The following is a 23,123-nucleotide window of genomic DNA, read 5'->3' on the forward strand; positions in this document are numbered from 1 at the left end:
TGAAAGCGAGAGAGAGAGGAGAGAGGAGAGAGAGAGGGGGAGGAGGGAGAGAGAGGGAGAGGGAGAGGAGGGGGGGGGAGGGGAGAGAGGGGGAGAGGGGAGAGGGGAGAGAGGGGGAGAGAAGAGAGAGAGGAGGGAGGGAGGGGAGAGGAGGAGGAGGGAGAGAGAGGAGAGAGAGAGAGAGAGAGAGAGGAGAGAGAGGAGATAGAGCAAGAGAGAGGGAGAGAGAGATGAGAGAGAGAGAGACGAAAGAGAGAGAGAGAGAGGAGAGAGAGGATAGCGGAGAGAGAGAGAGAGAGAGATGAGAGAGAGAGGCGAGAGGGAGAGAGAAAGTAGAGAGAGAGAGAGAGAGAGAGCTATAGAACTTATAGCAAAAGCGAAATAACCTATCAAGAGACACGGTAGTGTCTCGCGCCAAGTACATGCGGAGCGAGACCGACCGTGACTCTTTTACGCGACGCGACGGGTTGCGAGTACCCGAGATGTTGAGATCTCGATAACGAGTGAACGGATCGAGTTCTAAGTAGGCTTGATCGATAGCTTGGGGTCCCAATTAGGGGAGGTTTCTCTTATAATATTCCGCTCTGTGCCCTACGAGCGGAGATATTGCGACGCAAAGTCCAAATGTGAAAAGTTTTTATTAAGATACTTCTTCTTCTCTACTGCTAACGCCGACGTCTTATATGATGACGTCATAATCAGAAACGTTACTTGCACTTTTTCGACGCTGGCGGCGCAGGTATCGCCAGTTTCGATATCGCGCGCGTATTTCGAAATTAGGTCGATAGACTTATCGGTCAGAAGAAAGATTTCTATTTAGGTAAATTAGGTATATACTTTATAATATATTGAGTCAATTGCTTCATGTTTATTTGGAGAGATTTCGTATCCTTACATCGTATTACCACCGCTGCCGGAAAAGAAGGTTCTCTACGCTTGGCAGAAAGTGCCGCTAGGGAATTTTTAAGTCGATTCTTATGAATCAAGCTTGAATTCGATGTCTAGGTATCCCAGGTTGCCAATGACGAGGTCCAGATAGTGCGCTTTATAGTTTTCGGTGTCCAGGTGTAATAATACGTTGAATTCGATGTCTACGTGTCCCAGGTTGCCGATGACGAGGTCCACATAGTGCGCTCCGTAGTTTTCGGTGTCTACGTGTATTAATACGTTGAATTCGATGTCTACGTGTCTCAGGTTGCCGATGACGAGGTCCACATAGTGCGCTCCGTAGTTTTCGGTGTCTACGTGTATTAATACCTTGAATTCGATGTCCACGTGTCCCAGGTTGCCGATGACAAGATCCAGATAGTGCGCTTCATAGTTTTTGGTGTCCAGGTGTAATCGTACGTTGAATTCGATGTCTAGGTGTCTCAGGTTGCCGATGACGAGGTCCACATAGTGCGCTTCGTAGTTTTCGGTGTCTACGTGTATTAATACCTTGAACTCGATGTCCACGTGTCCCAGGTTGCCGATGACGGGATCCAGATAGTGCGCTTCATAGTTTTTGGTGTCCAGGTGTAATCGTACGTTGAATTCGATGTCTAGGGGTCCCAGGTTGCCGATGACGAGGTCCACATAGTGCGCTCCGTAGTTTTTGGTGTCTACGTGTATTAATACCTTAAATTTGATGTCCACGTGTCCCAGGTTGCCGATGACGGAATCCAGATAGTGCGCTTCATAGTTTTCGGTGTCCAGGTGTAATCGTACGTTGAATTCGATGTCTAAGTGTCCTAGGTTGGCGATGACGAGGTCCACATAGTGCGCTTCGTAGTTTTCGGTTTCCAGGTGTAATAATACGTTGAATGCGATGTCTAGGTGTCCCAGGTTGCCGATGACAATGTCTAGATAGTGAGCTCCGTAGTTTTCGGTGTCTAGATGTAATAATACCTTGAATTCGATGTTTACGTGTCCCAGGTTGCTGATGACGAGGTCCACATAGTGCGCTTCGTAGTTTTTGGTGTCTAGGTGTATTAATAACTAAATCTGAATGTAGGACACGTAGATATCGAATTCAAGGTATTAATACACGTAGACACCAAAAACTACGGAGCGCACTTTGTGGACCTCGTCATCGGCAACGTAGGACACCTAGACATCGAATTCAACGTATTATTACACCTGGACACCGAAAACTATAGAGCGCACTGTCTGGAACCCGTCATCGGCAACCTGGAACACGTGGACATCGAATTCAAGGTATTAATACACCTGGATACCGAAAACTATAAAGCGCACTATGTGGACCTCGTCATTGGCAACCTGGGACACCTAGACATCAAATTCAAGCTTGATTCATATGTTGAAAAATCAAACCGAAAACATTATTCAGCGCTCGAAACGCGCAGCCCAGCGAGGAACATCTGGTATCCGCGATCACGTGTTTCGAAAAGCGTCTCGCACGCTTATTCGTCGAGGCACCGAGCCTAGCAACCGGAACGCGTGCTCCACGAGCTTACGATAGATATAAGGACAAATAAAGTCACTTTCCCCGCAAGGGGCGGAATTCCTCTCCCCGTTTTCGCCTGACGCGACTGCCGAATCTAATGCGGAGCGGGTAGAATCTATCGAGTTGTCGGCTCGCTCGCATCCAAGCTCACAATCGCTTAAACCGCTCGAAATTCAGTACGCCGCTATTGAGTTGTAATTTGTGTTAGCGTATTCGCTGTGTGCCGTAAAGGAAACTCCGACGCTCTTTGCATTATCGCCCGCGGTTTCGGTAATCGGATCCCGCGAACAAGAAGTCCGACACGCAAAATCTCGGACGCGCAAGATTTCCGCCTGTGCAACCGCCAATATTCGGCTTGCTCCGACTCTGCGAGATCCGCTATTCGGTTACTCCGAGCCGGCCGCGTCAGGAAGACGAAAGACTGTACGCGAAGTGCGCCGAGCGTCATTGTGCTCCATTGTGTGGATGAAATAAATGTCTGTGGCGAATTACAAGAGCTTCAGTTTCCTGATCCCTATCCTTCAGCGAGAGTCAAAGCTCGCGACACCGGCTGTCTTCGCGCTCATCTCTGAGCGGATCCCGGCATTTAAGCGGGACGATCTCGTCGAGATCGCCTCCCGAACATCTGGTCCTTCGAGCCGGATCGAAGCGTCGGTGAAGGAATTGAGGGAAATTCTCTCTCGGCGGAAAGCACTCACACCTTCCGCCGCGGCACCATGTCCGACTTAATGACGAAGCAGATGAGGCTGCAACACTCGATCGAGCGTTTTCTGGATAATTTCCGGAAGCTGGGGAAGAATAATCACACAGCAGCGAAGATCCGTTCCCGGATCGCCGCCCTGAAGGAGATCTGGTGCGCCTATCAAGAGGGTCACGACCAGCTAACGAAAGCGACTTCGTCGAAGACGACGGAGCTAGCCTACTTCCAAGACGACTACTTCGCAGCCACCGAGGAGGTCTATCAGACGGCCCTGGATGTCCTGTCTGAATCCCTGGAAGAGATCGAGCCCTTCGTGAGTCCGAACCAGTCTCTGTTAAACACGAGCGCGCGCGCGGAAGCGTCCGCTTTTTCCTTGTTACATCTTCCGTCCATTCGGCTACCTCCCTTCGACGGAAATTACGCCGAGTGGGAACAGTTTCGCGATCGCTTTACCGCGCTCATTCAAAACAATAAAGATTTAGACAATTTCGCTCGGATGCATTTTTTGTCGTCATGTCTTAAAGGCCGCGCTCTCGAGTGTATCGGAAATATTTCGGTGACCGCCGATAACTTCGAGATCGCCTGGCACGCGTTAACTTCGCGGTACGAAAATAAAAGACGTTCTCTCAACGTACATCTCTGCGCGCTGCTTAATTTATCGGCGCTCACCGTGAGTCTGCCGCCGACTTGCAAAGCTTGCATGACAAAGTGAGTGTCGCGGTATCCTCTTTTTTAAATCTTAAGCGAAAGCCGGAAGAACTTTGGAACGATATTATCGCGTATATTGTCACGCAAAAACTTGATCCGATCACCCGCAAAGCGTGGAATTTGAAGGAAACGGACAAAGATTCTCCACCGTCGTACGAGGATTTAAATCGTTTCCTTCAATCTCGCGTGCGCGCGTTGGAAAACTTTGCGCCCGCACCGTCGAATAAAACCTCTTCTCCGCCGAAAGTACACGCTGCTACCGCGTCAGCGACCACGTCTGCGAAGTGTCCCCTGTGCACGGCGCCGCATCTTCTAAGCGTTTGCCCCCTTTTTGTGGGGAAGAATTCGAGTCAGCGATGGGATCTGGTCAAAAAACATAAGCGTTGCTTCAATTGCCTCAGCGAGAAGCATTCCTCGCAAGATTGTAAAAGCAAGTACTCTTGCCGCGCCTGTCATAAAAAACATCACACGATGTTGCATTCTAACTCGACTTCTTTTTTCGCCCCGTCGGGAGAAACCTCGGCGGGAACACCCACCGGCGGATTGCTCGTCGCCTCCAACGCCGGAAACGACAATCGAGGTGACCTCGATGCTCGCCTCCAAGGCCACCCGAGATCGATCTCAGGTCTTTCTGGCGACCGCCTGGATCACGGTTCGCGCTCCGTCCGGTCGCGACGCGGTCGTCCGAGCGTTGCTCGACCAGGGGTCGGAAATGACGTTTGTTTCCGAATCTTTAGCGCAATTATTGCACGCGAAGCGCATTCGGATGCCGATCTCAGTCACCGCCGTCGGCGGCGTTCACGCCGGGACGTTTCGATACACGACACGGCTGTTTATTTCTCCAAAAGACAATCGCGCTCCGTCGTTCACTACGACCGCGCTCATTTTGGGAAAGTTAACCGCGTACACACCGAAACGACAAACGGACGTTTCGTCACTCTCGCATTTAACTGATTTAGCGTGGGCTGATCCGGATCCGACCAGTCCCGATCCTATCCAAATCATTATTGGAGCCGATTTATACAACGATTTAATTCTTGACGGTGTTCGCAAAGGAGGTCTCGGGCAACCTATCGCCCAGAACTCCGTCTTCGGATGGGTCCTCTCAGGGCTTCTCACGCCGGCCGCGACCGGCTCTCACTCCTCGACGACGCGTTCCGCGCCCTTCGCCCTTCCTCGCATTTCCATGCATCATACGCTTTGTCAGCCTTCCCTTGAAAGCGAACTTCGACGCTTTTGGGAAATCGAGGAGCTTCCTCGGCAGTCGACACTCACCCCGGACGAAAAGTACTGCGAGGAGCATTTTCGATTAACTCATTCTCGTGAGCCCGACGGACGATACGTTGTGCGTCTCCCCTTCAAAAAGGACCCTCCCATCGAAATCGGTGCGTCCCGATCGCGCGCCGAGACAATGCTGAATACCTCGTTACGGCGATTTGCGAATCATTCATCGTTGGCGACCGAATACGAAACTTTCCTGTCGGAATATGAAAGTCTCGGGCACATGCGCGACGAAATCGGACAACACGTGTATCTGCCACATCACGGCGTCATCCGGGAAAGCAGCACGACCACGCGTCTACGCGTCGTCTTTAATGCTTCAAGCCTTACGTCAAACGGAACGTCGCTCAATGATCATTTACACGCGGGGCCGAAATTGCAAACCGAAATTACGGCGGTTATATCGCGCTGGCGCAAACATCGATACGTTTACACCGCGGACATCGCGAAAATGTATCGACAAATTCGATTAGATCCTCGCGATACAAACTACCAGCGAATTCTCTGGAAATTGTCTCTCCACGCAGTAATAATCGTTTACATCTTGCTCACAATTACGTACGGAATGATATGCGGAATGATATGCGCGCCGTTCCTCGCCCTCCGTGTTTTGAAGCAATTAGTTAGCGACGAAGGTCACCGATTTCCGCTCGCGGTTACTATCCTGCGCGACAATATTTATATTGACGATGTTCTTTTCGGCGCGAGTGACGTGACGCGCTTGAAGCAAGCCCGCGATCAGCTGACCGTTCTATTGAAACTAGGAGGGTTTGAATTGAAAAAGTGGGCAGGTAATTCGCCCGTTCTTCTAGAGGATATCGATCCGGCAAATCACGGCTTAGCGTGTAATAAACAGTTAGCGCAAGACGAACAGCTCAAGATTCTGGGAATCGGATGGAATCCCGCCAGCGATCTATTCGAATTTCGAGTGTCGCTCGCCGATGCCATCCCGGAGAGCAAGCGTTCCATTCTCTCTACGATCGCGAAGTTCTACGACCCGCTAGGCTGGGTCACCCCTGTGACAATCACCGCCAAGATATTCATGCAAAGTCTCTGGCGCGAAACGTTAAATTGGGACGACGTCATTTCCGCGCCACTTCTATCTCGGTGGAAAGAAATCCACTCTCGACTCTCGCACCTGAACCGATTAAGAATCCCCCGGTGGACCGGTCTCGGGACAGACACATCTCACGCAGAGGTGCACGGATTCGCTGACGCGTCGAACGCCGCGTACGCCGCCGTAGTATACCTCCGGGTAGTTTCTTCCGACGGTCATGTGACTATCACTTTGCTGATCGGAAAATCAAAAGTCGCGCCTCTAAAACCCCTCAGCGCTCCCCGCTTGGAATTATCCGCGGCGCTTCTCCTCGCCGAACTCATGGCATTCGTGCGCGACTCGCTCGGCTACGCCTTTCCGGAGTTTTGCTGGACAGATTCTGAGATCGTAATCGCGTGGGTCACGAATCACCCGTCTCGCTGGAAGACTTTTGTCGCGAATCGCGTCACCGAAATTCAATCGCTTCTTCCGCGAAGCGAATGGCGTCACGTATCGACCGCAGAAAACCCGGCCGACTGCGCGTCTTGCGGACTATTCCTCGACGAAATCGTCGATCATGACCTATGGTGGCGGGGCCCTCTCTGGTTGCAATTCGAGAACGCCGAGTGGCCAAGTGGCGACAGGACTCTTTCCAGCACTGCTCCCCTTGAGGAAAGGGCCGTTACTCTTCATTGCGCTCAAACTAATCTTGACTGGGAGCTCGCCTCGCGATATTTGTCTTGGCCCAAACTGCTTCGCGTTACCGCTTATGTGATCAAGTTCATAAGCCTTTGTCGTGATCGCTCGAACCTTGGCGCCGATTACCCGGCGGCACCCGCACCTAAAAGCGTCGCCCTGTCGGCCGCGGACTGCAACGCCGCAAAGATCTTTTGGATCAGGCATATTCAAACGCAGTTGTTTGCAAGGGAGATCAATACGTTATCGCAAAATAAGCCCCTCTCAGCGAGAAGCCCGATTCTCGCTCTACGCCCGTTCCTCGACCAAGACGGAGTTCTGCGCGTGGGAGGTCGGCTAAGGAAAGCTCCTTTACCATTCTCCTTCCGACACCCTATACTCCTCTCGTCTCACCCGTTAGTCACGCTCATCGTGCGCCAAGCTCATCTGCGAGCCTTACACGCCGGACCCCAGCTCACGCTAAACGTCATACGGCGGGATTTCTGGATACTTCGCGCGCGCAACCTAGTCAAATCTGTGATTCACAACTGTGTCGTGTGCATTCGCGAGCGCGCTGCAATTCCCACTCAACTTATGGGAGATCTTCCCGAATCCCGAATATCAGCCGCTCGCAGCTTCGCTCACTGCGGGCTCGACTACGCCGGACCTGTACAGATCCGCGCCTCCGCTGGCCGAGGCATTACCGCGCGAAAAGCTTACATCGCGCTCTTCGTCTGCCTGACGACTCGAGCGATACATTTAGAATTAGTTGTCGATTACACTACGCCGGCCTTTTTAAATGCCTTTTCACGATTTTGCGCGCGTCGCGGTCTGCCACAATCGATTTATTCAGATAACGGGACAAATTTCGTCGGAGCCGATCGAGAATTGACCAAAGCGTACAGAACGGCCGTGCGAGATCCGACCTTTTGATTACAACCGCGTCCGATAACATAACTTGGAACTTCATCCCCCCGTCGGCCCCGCACTTCGGCGGGCTATGGGAAGTGGGCGTAAAGAGCGTCAAAGCCCATTTACGCCGCGTTGTCGGGAGCCATATGCTCACGTACGAAGAATTCTCAGCTTTGCTATGCCGCATCGAGGCCTGCCTAAATTCACGTCCGATCGCCGCCCTTTTAGATACGCTCGACGATTACGAGTGTCTCACTTCCGGCCACTTCTTGATCGGCTCCGCGCTCATTGTAAATCCCGAGCCATCTATTCTCCATCTAAATGAGAATCGCTTATCGCGATGGCAACTCGTTAGACGAATTACGGAACGGTTTTGGAAAATGTGGCAGAACGATTACCTGAACACGTTACAAACGCGGACGAAGTGGCGAAAAGAGAAACCGCAGATTAGCGTCGGACAATTGGTCCTTTTACGAAATGCCGCGCTACCTCTTTGCAAATGGGAGCTCGGTCGAGTGACACAATGTCACGCCGGTTCAGACGGTTTCGTTCGAGTCGTCACGGTTAAGACTGCCGCCTCCCAATATACGCGGCCACTCGTAAAATTGTGCCTTCTACCCATCCGAAGTCGACGAGCAATCAAGCGGGCAATGTAGCGATAAGTTGTAGTTAGATTAAGATCTCGGAGATTTCGTCATGGCGGGCGGATCTCACAAAATTGTGACGCGCCTCCTCATTTCCTATATAATTGTACTTGAACCTAAGGTTTAAGAGATTCCGTCACGGCGGGCGGAATCTCCCGACATTGTAACGCGCCTTTCCCTTTCTTGTATATTTCTTTATTTCGAAACTGCCATTTCGAGGCGGGCGGTATGTTGGAAAGTCAAACCGAAAACATTATTCAGCGCTCGAAACGCGCAGCCCAGCGAAGAACATCTGGTATCCGCGATCACGTGTTTCGAAAAGCGTCTCGCACGCTTATTCGTCGAGGCACCGAGGCTAGCAACCGGAACGCGTGCTCCACGAGCTTACGATAGATATAAGGACAAATAAAGTCACTTTCCCCGCAAGGGGCGGAATTCCTCTCCCCGTTTTCGCCTGACGCGACTGCCGAATCGAATGCGGAGCGGGTAGAATCTATCGAGTCGTCGGCTCGCTCGCATCCAAGCTCACAATCGCTTAAACCGCTCGAAATTCAGTACGCCGTTATTGAGTTGTAATTTGTGTTAGCGTATTCGCTGTGTGCCGTAAAGGAAACTCCGACGCTCTTTGCATTATCGCCCGCGGTTTCGGTAATCGGATCCCGCGAACAAGAAGTCCGACACGCAAAATCTCGGACGCGCAAGATTTCCGCCTGTGCAACCGCCGATATTCGGCTTGCTCCGACTCTGCGAGATCCGCTATTCGGTTACTCCGAGCCGGCCGCGTCAGGAGGACGAAAGATTGTACGCGAAGTGCGCCGAGCGTCATTGTGCTCCATTGTGTGGATGAAATAAATGTCTGTGGCGAATTACAAGAGCTTCAGTTTCCTGATCCCTATCCTTCAGCGAGAGTCAAAGCTCGCGACACCGGCTGTTTTCGCGCTCATCTCTGAGCGGATCCCGGCATTCAAGCGGGACGATCTCGTCGAGATCGCCTGCCGAACATCTTAAATCGACTTAAAAATTCCCTAGCGGCAGAATTAAAATTATGTCATGACATAATAAAAATTCGCTGAATTAAAATTATGTCTAGACATAATAAAAATTGGACGAATTAAAATTATGTCTAGACATAATAAAAATTGGATGAATTAAAATTATGTCTAGACATAATAAAAATTGGATGAATTAAAATTATGTCTGACAAAAATAATTCCGCATTTTTATTATGTGTATACACATAATTTTAATTAATACAATTTTTATTACGTGTACACATAATTTGTTTTCAAATAAACGTAAAACGTATTTGTTATAATATCCATTATTGAAAATCGATATGCGCGACAAAAGCTCTTGTATATCATTAATTATGTTATTATTTATTATATATATTTCTATCCATATATTTTCAGTATTATTGTTACGTTAGAAAAATTATTGGCATTTAGGATACGAATCTTTTTCTGTTAGTTTGTAAGTTTCATGATTAAAAAGATTATGTCGTATTATTAACATGTACCTAAGATTTATAGAATCGTTATTAATTTTATTATATCTCAATTGCGCGAATCTCAAATATGTTTTGTAAAAATTATGCATAATATTCCTATGCAAGGATACTTGTTTAATTATTTCTTTATATTGCATTTAAGTATAGAAAAATATACAATTTCTATGTGTTTGCACTTTATATTTAATGAGCAGGCAATTAAATATATATGATTCAATTTGCGTCCATGTCTCTTTATTGACTGACATAGTTATATACTTTTAAATCTTTTTCTTTTCTAAAATTCAATCAATTGAATAGCAAAAACTACGTTATCATATTATATATTTTTGGTACGTAGTGTGCAAATGTATTTTGAAATAAAGATTATATATTTTTTACTGAATTATTTACAGACACGTGCGGTTTCAGAGAATCATTTATCGCTAACTCAAATATGTTCCTACTCAATTGTTAAAATATGAAAGATAATTTTATCTAGTTGTGACATTCGCTCGAATTCCCGAAATAATTTTCAAGGATGTGAGTACGAATATATATATATCGTACTATTTAATATTTATAATTAATAGAAAATTATAAACGATGCGTTATGTATGAGAAATTTAACAGAATTGCTTTTATCAAACAGAATTAATTTGCGATTAGTTAAAGGGAATAAAAGAATACACAAATCAGGTAAATTTCAGACACGTGTTACAGGTGTCCATCTGTAATTATCAAAAATATCGATACCTGAACATATACAGTTGCGAACAACATTCAGTAAGACACGCGAATAAAAATAAATAAAAAATTTTACAGTTAACGACTTATTAACATTAATCATGCTATATTGCGATTATGTTTTATGTTAAAATTGAAAAATATATTCAAGGTGTACAACTAAAAGGGTTACAGATTATTATTTTAAAAAAACTAAGCAAAATATTAAATTGTTGTTTTCTTTAGAAATAATAGCCCGTAACACTTTTAGCTTCATACCTTGTATAAACTGTTTATAAGATTATAAGATATATTGTTTATAAGATTAAGATGCGTAACACTACAAAAAGGCGTGATATCCGTACAAAATTACCTTTTAAAAAAAAAGGTAAAAGAAGGCGCTAAGTACACGCATAGTAGTGTATATGTATTATGTTGTTACCCTGTTATGTTGTTACCTCGAAAAAAACAAAGTGGTAGTATTATACCTCCAAATAGCTTTACCCTGTACATACTGTTTATAAAATGCGTAATACTACAAAAAGGCGTGATATCCGTACAAAATTACCTTTTTTAAAAAAAAGGTAAAAAAAGGCGCCAAGTACACGCATAGTAGTGTATATGTTGTTACCTCAAAAAAAAAAGAAAGTGGTAGTATTATACATCGAAAAAACCTAAGTAACAAGTGGTAGACGTAATCTTTATATCTCAAAAAATCTTGAAAAAATCTAAGCAGTAGTATCCCAGGTAGCAGACAGTCGTCATAATGACGTGATTCTTACGTCATTTTATGACGAATGTTACGTCATTTATTCCTAAGGTTTGACGTAAAAATGACGTATTTTTCACGGTCCTAAGTCACAGACCAGAGACGTCATTAGTAAAGTCAATAAGACGTTATTTTAACTCTCACAGTGCCGTCTTAATGACGGCTAAAATCGTCAATAATACGTCATTAAGACGTCTTTAAACATCATCTTGCTACCTATATAGATATACTTTACTGATGACGTACAGAAGTCCGTACGTCGACAAACAATTTTAAAGTTTTAAGTATCATTTAATTAAGCCAAAATAACGTTGTATTTGGCTTAATTAAATGATACTTAAAACTTTAAAATTGTTTGTCGACGTACGGACTTCTGTACGTCAGTAAAGTATATCTATATAAGTATAAAGTTACAATAAAATATAAAATAGAATTTAAATATTTTTAAATATGTATAATAAAATAGAGATTGAAAACTAATTAATGTTTTTCTGTGACACTACCGGACTATTTTAGAAAAATTTATTTTCAGGATAGGTTGCAATTGCATTACAAACAATCAAATTAAGGTTGTATCATGTACAAAATATATTTATTTTTTATTATTACAAAGAAAACGGCACATTTTGAAATTTACAACAATGTTGAAATTGTAGTAATTTTGCGGAACGTAACATTAATGAAAAACTACATTATTTTGAATGTAATGATCTTGTTTTGATATACATATATCTTAATCTTAATTAAAAAATCAAATTATATTGTAGTTCTATCAAAGAATAATAAAATATATGTATTTAAGGAAAAAAAAACAAAAATATTAAAATTAAATACATTGCACAAAAATGATGCAAGAATATAAAAATAAATATTTCTTATCATAAACATTGCTTCTTAATGTTATATATGAAGAAGAGGAAAACACACCCAATTTTTATCATGTTTAAGCGGTAGAAGAACACATTTCGCTTTTATATCATCAATATCCCATGCTTGTAATTGTTCAGATAACTTTGTAACACAAAAAATGTTTAATTTTTTGGAATCAAACGGATACAAGTAGAGTGATTCTGATGAAATGTATTGTTTTCCAATTAATTTTGTTGAACCGTTTGTAGTCAATATTATGTTATTAATCTGTACTATTTCATTATTTTTACTTAAAAAATGTGAATCAGCAAAACAATGTGAATAGGTGGATAAAACGTAGTCTCTAATACTAATCTTCTTAAATTGTTTAAAAATATTTATAACAACTAATAATGGGCCATTATTGTGTTCTAAAAAATGCTTAAGAATTGGGTGATTTGGTTCTTGGTAAGGATTACTTAAAAATATTTCATGTAACCTACGACATACTTGTTGAAGTGGTTTTCGAGATGATTTTACTAATTTTTTCAATGAGCCTAAATAATTTTCATATGAAAAACAGGACCAATTATCTAAAGGTCCATACATTTGTACATCACTTGTCAAATGACACAATATATGCACATTGTAGACATAAAACTCAAGACCATATATTTTTTCTGCATAATTAATAAAAGTTTCAAGTAATTTCTGCGCTAATGATAAGCCTAAATTATTAATATTGTGTTTCGAAGTGAGAATAGATATAGCTGAATGAAATAGGAGAAAATGCTCATAAACTGATATATCAAGTATATCCCGTAAAACAACAGGTCCTAGGTAAAGTAAAAAACTCCTAAACTCAGTTGCTTTCCATCTACATAAATCTGTTAAGCTTCGTGGTTTTCGATTAAATTCAGAAGGCATGAATGAACCAAGGGCCACTAACTTTTTAGATAATAAATCAGTTAAGCGATGACCTAACTTAACGTTAGATTTACCACCTATCCAAGTATGTAGTAGTTTTTTTGTAACACCTAAACACACTCCATGCATATAATCAAGGAGGAACTGTGTAACCATTCCAATTTTTAATTCAAGAAGGGGCGAAATGCCAACATGATGGTCTTCATCACGTTGCAAAACAAATGACTCATCTGTTCTCCTTCTTGCATTAGTATTTCTCAGAATAATACGCCGTTCAAAATATATACCACTTTCTTCACATTTTTCGCAACAAGAATATCCATTATGATTTTTTACTTGTTTTATATAAGCCCTAGCCGGAGCATCACATACAAAACTATAAATTTTTATATCAAAGTATCTATCATTTACTTGAAGTCCATTTTTTAACAATAAAGAAAGTTCTGTTATGAAATCTTCAAGATATAAATGTAAAGGAGATGGTTTAGACTCACCATAAAAAATTCCTATAACAAATGGAGACATATTTTGCACATTTTTTACAAGACCTAAAATAGGCCATAAATGTTTATTTGTGCTATTAAACAAAGGGAGACCGTCAATGTTAAAACTTAGCTCTATAGTATTTCCAACATGAAATTTTGCAATGTTTTGTAAACTCTGTGTTAAACCAATATGACAGTACTCTCCTGTATCTAATTTTTTTGTATTTATAGATACTGGAGTTTCCAGCAAACTTTTAGAAGTTAAGGGCAATTCAGGATGAAAATGATGCAAAATATGTAAAAGGTCTGTTAAGGCGGAGTGAGATATGTTATGTTTAATAACAGCCCAATGTCTTATCAACTTACGAAGATTAGAATCAGATGTGCTTTCATCCTCTATATTACCAATTACATTATCTAACTCGCAACTTAAATTTAAGGAAGACTGATTTTCAGTACGCTCAATATCAAAAGTGCCAATATCATCGTCAGAAGTGTCATTAGATACTATTTCTTCGTTTTTATTATAATATTTTTCTATTTTATCACGCTTTACGTTCTTTTCTTGATTATGCTCTTGAGAATTGGACACAATCAATTCTTTAAAAAATTTTACCTTCTCATTGGCAATTCTTCGATATAACTGTCGTTTTCCAACGCAACACTTTCTGTATGACATTAGAGACATGGTGCAATTAATTATTGTTCTTCTTCTTTACACGTTGAGGAGCGTGTTTTAGCCAGACTTTTATTGAATTTTCAATGGCTTGATTGTTAGCACCTTCTGTCGTAGATTTAACTGCGTCTGAAAAAAATTAAGGTGATAAAAGTCTTCATGTTTACAAAATTACTTCCAATTTTTTAATATTTTATTAAAATATAACAGACATAAAATTATTTTAATTATTTGGAATTAAACATTTTTATTTAAAAAGATAAAAAAAATTTCTTACTTATTATAATATCTTTTATCAATAAGGAAGAAAATGGTTTCTTTCCTAATCTTTTTCCATAAAAACTATAGTTTCGACACAATTCATCTGAGAACAACTGTTTCAAAATTTTATTTGTTTTGCTTGCAATGTCCCGACCTCCTAAACTAGACAGAAATGAACACTACAAACAAATATTTTAATTAATTGTCAGTAAAATTAAAAAATGTTTTTTATACAATATAAACATATTTTGCATATATATTTACCAAATTATGTGAATTATCTTGATCTGTAATAAACGTTTCCAAGAGATCTACACTTTCATCTGTTTGTAATGGTAAATTAACAGGTAAATTTTCCGGCACAGAAAAAATGACAGCACCTTTTGCTTGAGGAGCTTTTCTAATATAAGCTAATATCTGATTATTTTGTTCTTTAATAGTGATAAGAGTATCTACTATTTGTTTGTTTAGTGCTAAAAGAGGAACACAAATAAAATATGCATATTACTTCAATAACTGTATTATGAATATACAACGTAAGATATCTTATTTTACCTTTTTCATCCAGTTCATTATTATTTAATATTCTGTTTAATGTTGAATTCCACCGAGATGTTGAATTCGACCGAGATATTGAATTTGACCGAGAATTCGACGGTATGTTATTACCACATTCAGAGGAATCTGCAATTATGACTAGATATAATTAAACACACAATGTAAGATATCTTATTTTACCTTTTTCATCCAGTTCATTATTATTTAATATTCTGTTTAATGTTGAATTCGACCGAGATGTTGAATTCGACCGAGAATTCGACGGTATGTTATTACCACATTCAGAGGAATCTACAATTATGATTAGATATAATTAAACACTTTTCTAATACATTACAGAAATTTCATGTTTTACCTTCTTCATCCAGTATATTTAATGTTGAAACATTATTCTCAGAAGAATCTGGAAATTCAATATAAAAATTAGGTAAAAATAAATTCTAAACAGATATATATTTTATACGTTATTGTACAAGATATAACTAACGATTTAAAAAATTTTTTTTTATTGAAGGTGGTCGATCAAACTTTGAAATTGCACAACTTTCCTCGGTTGAATCATCAGAATTATTATCGTATAAACGCCGTGGAGGATGCCGTTGTCTTTTAATTGTATTATCACCTTCTAAATCTGTATTTAAATCACTCGTAAATTCTGCCACTTTAGCTTTCTTATGTGCTACGTCTATATTATCTACAAAATATAAAATACTGTTAGTTAAAAAGGACGAGTCATATTGCCTTAAATATATGTATTTAATATTCATTGAAGATTTGTATACTTTGCATAATAAACGCGTTAAATATAATGTCTCCAAATATATACATGTAGAAATAGAAGATGTAAATGAATTGTGTTTGTGTGTGTGTGTGTGTGTGTGTGTGTGTGTGTGTGTGTGTGTGTGTGTGTGTGTGTGTGTGTGTGTGAGTGAGAGTGAGAGAGAGAGTGTGTGTGTATGTGTGTAATAGAGATAAATAATTAGTTAAACTTACTTGTTTCATAAAAAATTTTTTGTACTCCATACAATGTCCATTTCTTTTCATCAGGTTGTTCATGCTTTTTTAATACCTTGTTATAACTACTTGTATTTTTGTATGGTGGCCAGAAAACTTCTCTTTTACGAGGCGTCAGCCAAGTACTGCTGACAACGGCCAAGTTTGCGTCGGATTTTTCATCAAACTGAATCACCGTAAACATATTCTATTTTGTACATCTAATAAAGTTAATATACTGATAATGAAATCTCCGCGAACACAAGACTGTTCCATCAAGAATACTATTATACTTGATCACACTGTTGTAAAATATTACTTTTTTTACACGTACATGCAATAAACAAAAGATCTCGTACATGTTTTAGGGCCAATTTCTTCACCGTTGGATAACTCTATCCTTCGGTTAACCTCACTCTTCATCTCTTTCTAAGGAGGCAGGTTAGAAAGAAATGAAGAGTGAGGTTAACCGAAGGATAGAGTTATCTGACGGTGAAGAAATTGGCTATTAGTGATGGAAAAGTACAAACGAAATATAACTCACCAAAACTCATACAGTCAGGACTAATTACAAATCATACAGATTGCGATATTGCCTGTATACAATTTACACAGTGTGCGAATTAGTAGCACGAATAACCACCATGTATTGTTCGCACCAGCACGCACTGACCAGCACCGCTCGCGCGAAACAGGAAACAGGAAGAGATTATAGGTTAGGTAGAGAAAGACCGCTCGTCTCTCTTTGTCGGATCAAATTGTGTTTTGTTTTTTGTTTGCTTGCTTTCGCGCCAATACTGGATGAAACAATTCGAAACAAATAGGCTGCGTTCTGTAATTCTTTAAATGATTAATATTCTTGCCTTTGGTTCTTCCCCAGATTTAAGTGAAATCAATCGTAATAAATAAGATAATCATTGAGCGCTAACTGAGCTCTGCTTTATCGTCTCAACGATGAGGCTTTGCGTACAGTGGAGTATATTTGGAACAGGAATATAATTTATTAGGGTATAATAAATATAATTAAATATGATTTATTAGGATATATAAAAAATATTGAATAATTATACTTGCAGATAGTAGGATGACGTCTAAGATGTCTTAATGACGTATTATTGACGTTAAGGACATTTTATCCGGAAAAGAAAAATTTTCCTACAATACGTAGTCAATTAAACGTCTATATAATGTCATTTTACAAAAGTCTTTTTGACGTATTAAAATATGACGTTAAATATACGTCACTTAATCGACGAATGACGTTACTGACCAATTATGACCAAATATTGACGTCAAAATGACGAGTGCTTGCTACCTGGGATCTTTATTTCCGAAAAATTATAACCCAAGATACACATCACAAAATTATGTTACCTTATCAAAAAGAAGAGTCGCGCTTCAAGTGATCTATTACAATTACAAAAAAAATGATATCTCTTTAAATTACAGCGCCAATTACAGAGAGAACATATATATTGCCTCAAAAAATAATTGTTGCACTACTTTGAAAAATCTTTACATTGTGTCAATTAGAAAAGAATGTATAATAACAATTTTATAAGATTAAAAAATTTTATTTAAATTTAACAAGGGAATACAAGATATTTAAATACAAAGTTTACATGTGTATTTTTTAATGGTCACAAAGAATTACAGAGGTAACAGTACAAAATAAAAATATTTAGTTAAAATACATAAATTTTTCTTGTAAAAAAACTTGGCGCTGCTAGACCTCGAAATTTTAAATAAATAAATAAATTTATCCTCTACTTAATGATAAGCCGCATTATCCTCCGTCCGCGTCGTCACGCACACCCATATCACTCACTCGCACATCCACGCTGATAATCATTTAATATTACTCCCATCGCATTATTTTCTGAATTATTTTTATTTTTTGTTGTCCTTATTTATTTAAAATTTCGAGGTCTAGCAGCGCCAAGTTTTTTTACAAGAAAAATTTATGTATTTTAATTAAATATGTTTATTTTGTACTGTTACCTCTGTAATTCTTTGTGACCACTAAAAAAGGGAGGGCTCCAGTTGCCTACAAAACGATTGCCTACAGGTTGCACACAATCCCGATAGCACACATTTCAATTTGCCTACAGAGCAATTGCCTACAGGCATTATTGCGCACATATCTCTTTGTCTACACGATTATATTGCACACTGCGCGTTGCACACACGACCGTATTGCACACAGCGCATTGCACACACGACCGTATTGCACACATGGCCATATTGCACACACGGCCGTATTGCACACACGGTCGTATTGCACACACGGTCGTATTGCACACACGGCCGTGTTGCACACACGGCCGTGTTGCACACACGGCCGTATTGCACATACGACCGTGTTGCACACACAGCCGTATTGCACACACGGCCGTGTTGCACACACGACCGTATTGCACACACGACCGTATTGCACACACGGCCGTATTGCACACACGGCCGTGTTGCACACACAGCCGTATTGCACACAGCCGTATTGCACACACAGCCGTATTGCACACACGCCCGTATTGCACACACGACCGTATTGCACACACGACCGTATTGCACACACGGTCGTATTGCACACACGGTCGTATTGCACACACGGCCGTGTTGCACACACGGCCGTGTTGCACACACGGCCGTATTGCACACACAGCCGTATTGCACACACGGCCGTGTTGCACACACCACCGTATTGCACACACGACCGTATTGCACACACGGCCGTATTGCACACACGGCCGTGTTGCACACACAGCCGTATTGCACACACAGCCGTATTGCACACACAGCCGTATTGCACACACGACCGTATTGCACACACGACCGTATTGCACATACGACCGTATTGCACACACGACCGTATTGCACACACGGCCGTATTGCACACACGGTCGTATTGTACACACGGCCGTATTGCACACACAGCCGTATTGCACACACGGCCGTGTTGCACACACGACCGTATTGCACACACAGCCGTATTGCACACACGGCCGTATTGCGCACACAGCCGTATTGCACACAAATCGGGCCGTGTAATTAAATTGGCTAAAATTTGGGAAAAGTCGTTCCTAAGCAACTTTGCAGGCTTGCTTAGAGCTGCAAAGCTGCTTAGGAACGGCTTATCCCAAATTTTAGCCAAATGAATTAACGAATCTCGTTAAACTTATGCTCGTTTTAATCAGTAAGATCAGCCGCAAGCTGATACAGAACCGGATTTTCCATTTTGACTCTGAAAAAATTTATAATAAATAAAATACAAACTCGCAGCTAAGCAACTCGACAGAGGTCGGTAGTGTTACTCCTGTCGACCCTTATGTCCGTGTCACACTACGTATCGCGGACGCGGATTGGATATCAGCCAATCACAGATAAGCTGCTCGTCCATGTTTGGCTAGATTACGATCTGCGATCCGCAATCTCAATCCGATCCGCGTCCGCGATACGTAGTGTGAAGAGCACTTTAATGCTCGTTTTAGACTGGAGGCTGAGCCAACTCTCGGTTCATCCGCCTTCTATAGTGTACGTGACATAAACTATACATAAACTATAGATTTATACTCGCCTACACCACTCACTCGGATGAGCGCTGTGAAGGTGGAAGCACATAAAATTGCAGGAGACATAAGCAGAATGCAGAAGCCATATGCGCATGCGCTATGGTATCTGTTAAGGAGGGTCCACATTATCGAGCCAAACCGCGAGCCGAACCGCGAACCGAGTCCCGAACCGAATCTCGAGCAGAACTTGCAGACGAACCTCAAACTAAACTCCGTCGCGAACACGAGTTAAAATTTTGGAGTCGAATCTCGCATGGAGCATTTCCTGCATTTCTGATACACATTTAGTTTGCACCAGTCGTGTAACTCATGTGGATGAATCAACATCACGCAATGAACAACCAAAAATTAAAATTAGCTGCTGCAGCGTACATTTATATTCATCACGTGCTGAAAAGAAAAAGACGATATAGACGATGGTGGCAAGTTCGTTTATTGTCAAGAAGAACGGTACATAACGCTAATAATCTACTCAGTGATTTAAAATGTCAAGAAATCAACGGAAGATATAAAAACTTTATACGAATGTCAGCAAGTGATTTCGAATATCTCATTAATTTAATTGGGCTTAAAGTACAAAGACAGAATACACAGTTTAGAGAAGCCATAAGTGTGCAAGAAAGACTTGCAGTAACACTGCGATTTTTATCAACTGGCGAGTGTTATACAAGTCTACAATATTTATTTAGAATTTTAAAACAAGCCATTAGTCTCATTATACCAGAAGTTTGTGAAGCTTTAGTTCATTCGCTAAAGGCATTCGTACAGGTATGTAAAAGCTCTTATATTTCACTAAAAAATATGATTCCTTATTTTTATTTATTTGACCTTAAAATAAGAATTATAAAAAATGAGTAAACAGATAATTTATTCTATTTGTATAATATTATAATTAGTAATTTATTGTATTTGTATAAAAAAAAATTATAAACACAAAATTACATTATTGAATAAATTTTTATCAATCACAATATAAAAAAAATATTTTAAAGTACCTACTATTTAGAAGTCATTTCTTTTTAAAAAAATTTGTAAATTAATATTAGTAAATTAATTAATAATAATTATAATTAATTTTAACAAAACTTAAACGACAAATTTTTCGCATTATCGCAATAAAAATATACGTGAAACTAAATTATATAGTATACTATAGTACGTTAAGTAAATAAACGATAGTACGTTAAGTAAATAAACGATATGTAATGCGTAATAAATTATATGTAAGGTGTGTGTGTGTGTGTGTGCGTGTATGTGTGTGTAACATAAATTATACAATGTGTAGATGAAAGTAAATAATAATCACACACAGAATATAAACAGTATAAAATTTTCTTAAATGCTGTGTAAAGTATAATCTTCATCGGAAGTAACACCTGTGGGACTGATAGGAATATTAGGAGAAGATTGTCTTGTAGTTGAAGTAAATGACTGTGGAGATACGTTATATGAAGATTCTTGTCTTGTAGTTGAAGTAAATGGCTGTGGAGATACGTTATATGAAGATTCTTGTCTTGTAGGTGAAGTAAATGGCTGTGGAGATACGTTATATAAAGATTCTTGTCTTGTAGTTGAAGTAAATGGCTGTGGAGATACGTTATATGAAGATTCTGTAACTAAATTTGGCGAATGATATGTATTGGGAGATTGGTATTGATAAAAATTTGTTTCCTGTGGTTGAGCTGTATAGTTTGAATTGTAATGTGGCCGATACAAAGAAGACTGACAATGAGTCTGTCAGGGTTCAAAATAATGCATTACTTTTTGTAATGTATTACGGTTTCATTAAAGATTATTTTTTTAATAACCAATACGAAGGTTTTCAATTACGCATTACTTTTTAAATAATTAGTGCAATTTTTTTCATTACGCATTACTTTTCAAATAATCAATGCGGTTTTTTCCATTACGCATTATTTTTTAAATAATTAATGCAATTTTTTTCATCACGCATTACTTTTTAAATAATTAATGCGATTTTTTCATTACGCATTACTTTTTAAATAATCAATGCGATTTTTTTCCTTACGCATTACTTTTCAAATAATTAATGCGGTTTTGTTTATTACGCATTACTTTTTAAATAAATCAATGCAATTTTTTTCATTACGCATTACTTTTTAAATAATTAATGCGATTTTTTTCATTACGCATTACTTTTTAAATAAATCAATGCGATTTTGTTTATTACGCATTACTTTTTAAATAAATCAATGCGATTTTTTTTATTACGCATTATTTTTTAAATAATTAATGCGGTTTTTTCATTTTGGATTATTTTTTTAATAATTAATAAGTAAAGAATAAATTACTTTTAAAAAAAATTAATAAGTAACTCATTATTTTTTAATTTGAATTTTTATTACGCCCAGTTACATTTGCGTTACAGCATATATTGTGATTATTGTGGTTCTGATGACTCTTTTCAGCCATTCTTCCAACAAATTATTATATATTTATAAATTATTTATTGAAATAATTTTTTTGATTTTTGTATGTTTTACTACTTCACCCAAGTATGTTCAATCAGGATTCTTATATATTTGCTAAAAAAAAATAATAAAAATAAAATTTTAATTAATGGTTTAATTGAATACAATCAATATACATTGCACAAGTATATATATTTTTGACGTAGAACTACGTCGTTCCCGACAGTGGGTAGGAGGTAATATTGGGAGCAACGGTGACGGTGGACGTGGACGGGGACGGGGGACGGGGGACGGGGATGGGGTGGAGACGGTGGACGGGGACGAGGGACGGGGGACGGGAGACGAATGCAACGGCAACAAATGCAACAAAAACATGTCACACTTTGAACGTTTATATCTTCGGAACTAATAATCGTAAAGTAATGATTAATACGTCATTAGATAGCTTATATAGTCCCATTTCCTCTCGAAAGTATTGAAAGTCTCAAAAAGCTTCCTCAATGAGGAAGCCAAACAATTATCTATCTATATAAAATAGAATGTCTGTATGTCTGTTTGATCTTTATACACTCTTAAACTATTTGACCGATCTGGACCAACTTTTACATAGTTATTCTTTACATCCTTGCGCAAAACATAGGCTACGGAACCTAGATATATTTCATTTACCGATCAGCGATTTTATCCCTTGCTTTTCTCGCGCGTTTTTTTAGAAATTTTGAGATTGCTCGCTCGCGATATATACAAAACCTCGATATTTCACTTATAACCGATTACCGATTTCATCCCTTGGTTTTTTCGGGCGTTTTTTTCTGGAATTTCGAGATTGCTTGCTCAAACAAGAAGAAACTTGAACATTGCTTTCTCATTATTTTACTTTGCTTATAAAGTTTCCTCTATAAGCGAAAAAAATGATGAGGAAGCAAGTTTTAGATAAAAATTTAAAAATGCCACAAAAAAGCGGCAGTTTACTTTAAAGTAAATATA

General features: G+C 39.8%; 2 protein-coding genes across 3 annotated transcripts; one reads left to right on the forward strand and one right to left on the reverse strand.

The window, feature by feature from the left end:
- Positions 1–4,566: 4,566 nt before the first annotated feature.
- On the forward strand, positions 4,567–7,779 carry LOC139810087 (uncharacterized). Its single transcript, XM_071773415.1, has one exon. It carries the CDS (start codon positions 4,567–4,569, stop codon positions 7,777–7,779), a length of 3,213 nt encoding a protein of 1,070 aa, XP_071629516.1.
- A 4,275-nt stretch (positions 7,780–12,054) lies between these two features.
- On the reverse strand, positions 12,055–16,394 carry LOC139809972 (uncharacterized). 2 transcript variants are annotated; one of them, XM_071773288.1, is made up of 8 exons: positions 16,136–16,394; positions 15,630–15,836; positions 15,498–15,545; positions 15,323–15,433; positions 15,140–15,268; positions 14,849–15,057; positions 14,601–14,763; positions 14,198–14,452 (listed from the first exon to the last, which is right to left on the reverse strand). In XM_071773288.1, the coding sequence occupies exons 1-8, from the start codon at positions 16,338–16,340 to the stop codon at positions 14,343–14,345; spliced, it is 1,182 nt and encodes a 393-aa protein (XP_071629389.1). In that variant the 5' UTR covers positions 16,341–16,394; the 3' UTR covers positions 14,198–14,342. The 2 variants fall into 2 exon arrangements, with proteins under 2 accessions (XP_071629388.1, XP_071629389.1); XM_071773287.1 differs by lacking the exons at positions 14,849–15,057; positions 15,140–15,268; positions 15,323–15,433; ... (1 more) ...; positions 15,630–15,836; positions 16,136–16,394 and having other exon boundaries at positions 12,055–14,452; positions 14,601–14,737.
- Between the last annotated feature and the right edge of the window lie 6,729 nt (positions 16,395–23,123).

This window comes from Temnothorax longispinosus, chromosome 3 (assembly GCF_030848805.1).
Source record: "Temnothorax longispinosus isolate EJ_2023e chromosome 3, Tlon_JGU_v1, whole genome shotgun sequence".
Taxonomy (NCBI): Eukaryota; Metazoa; Arthropoda; class Insecta; order Hymenoptera; family Formicidae; genus Temnothorax; species Temnothorax longispinosus.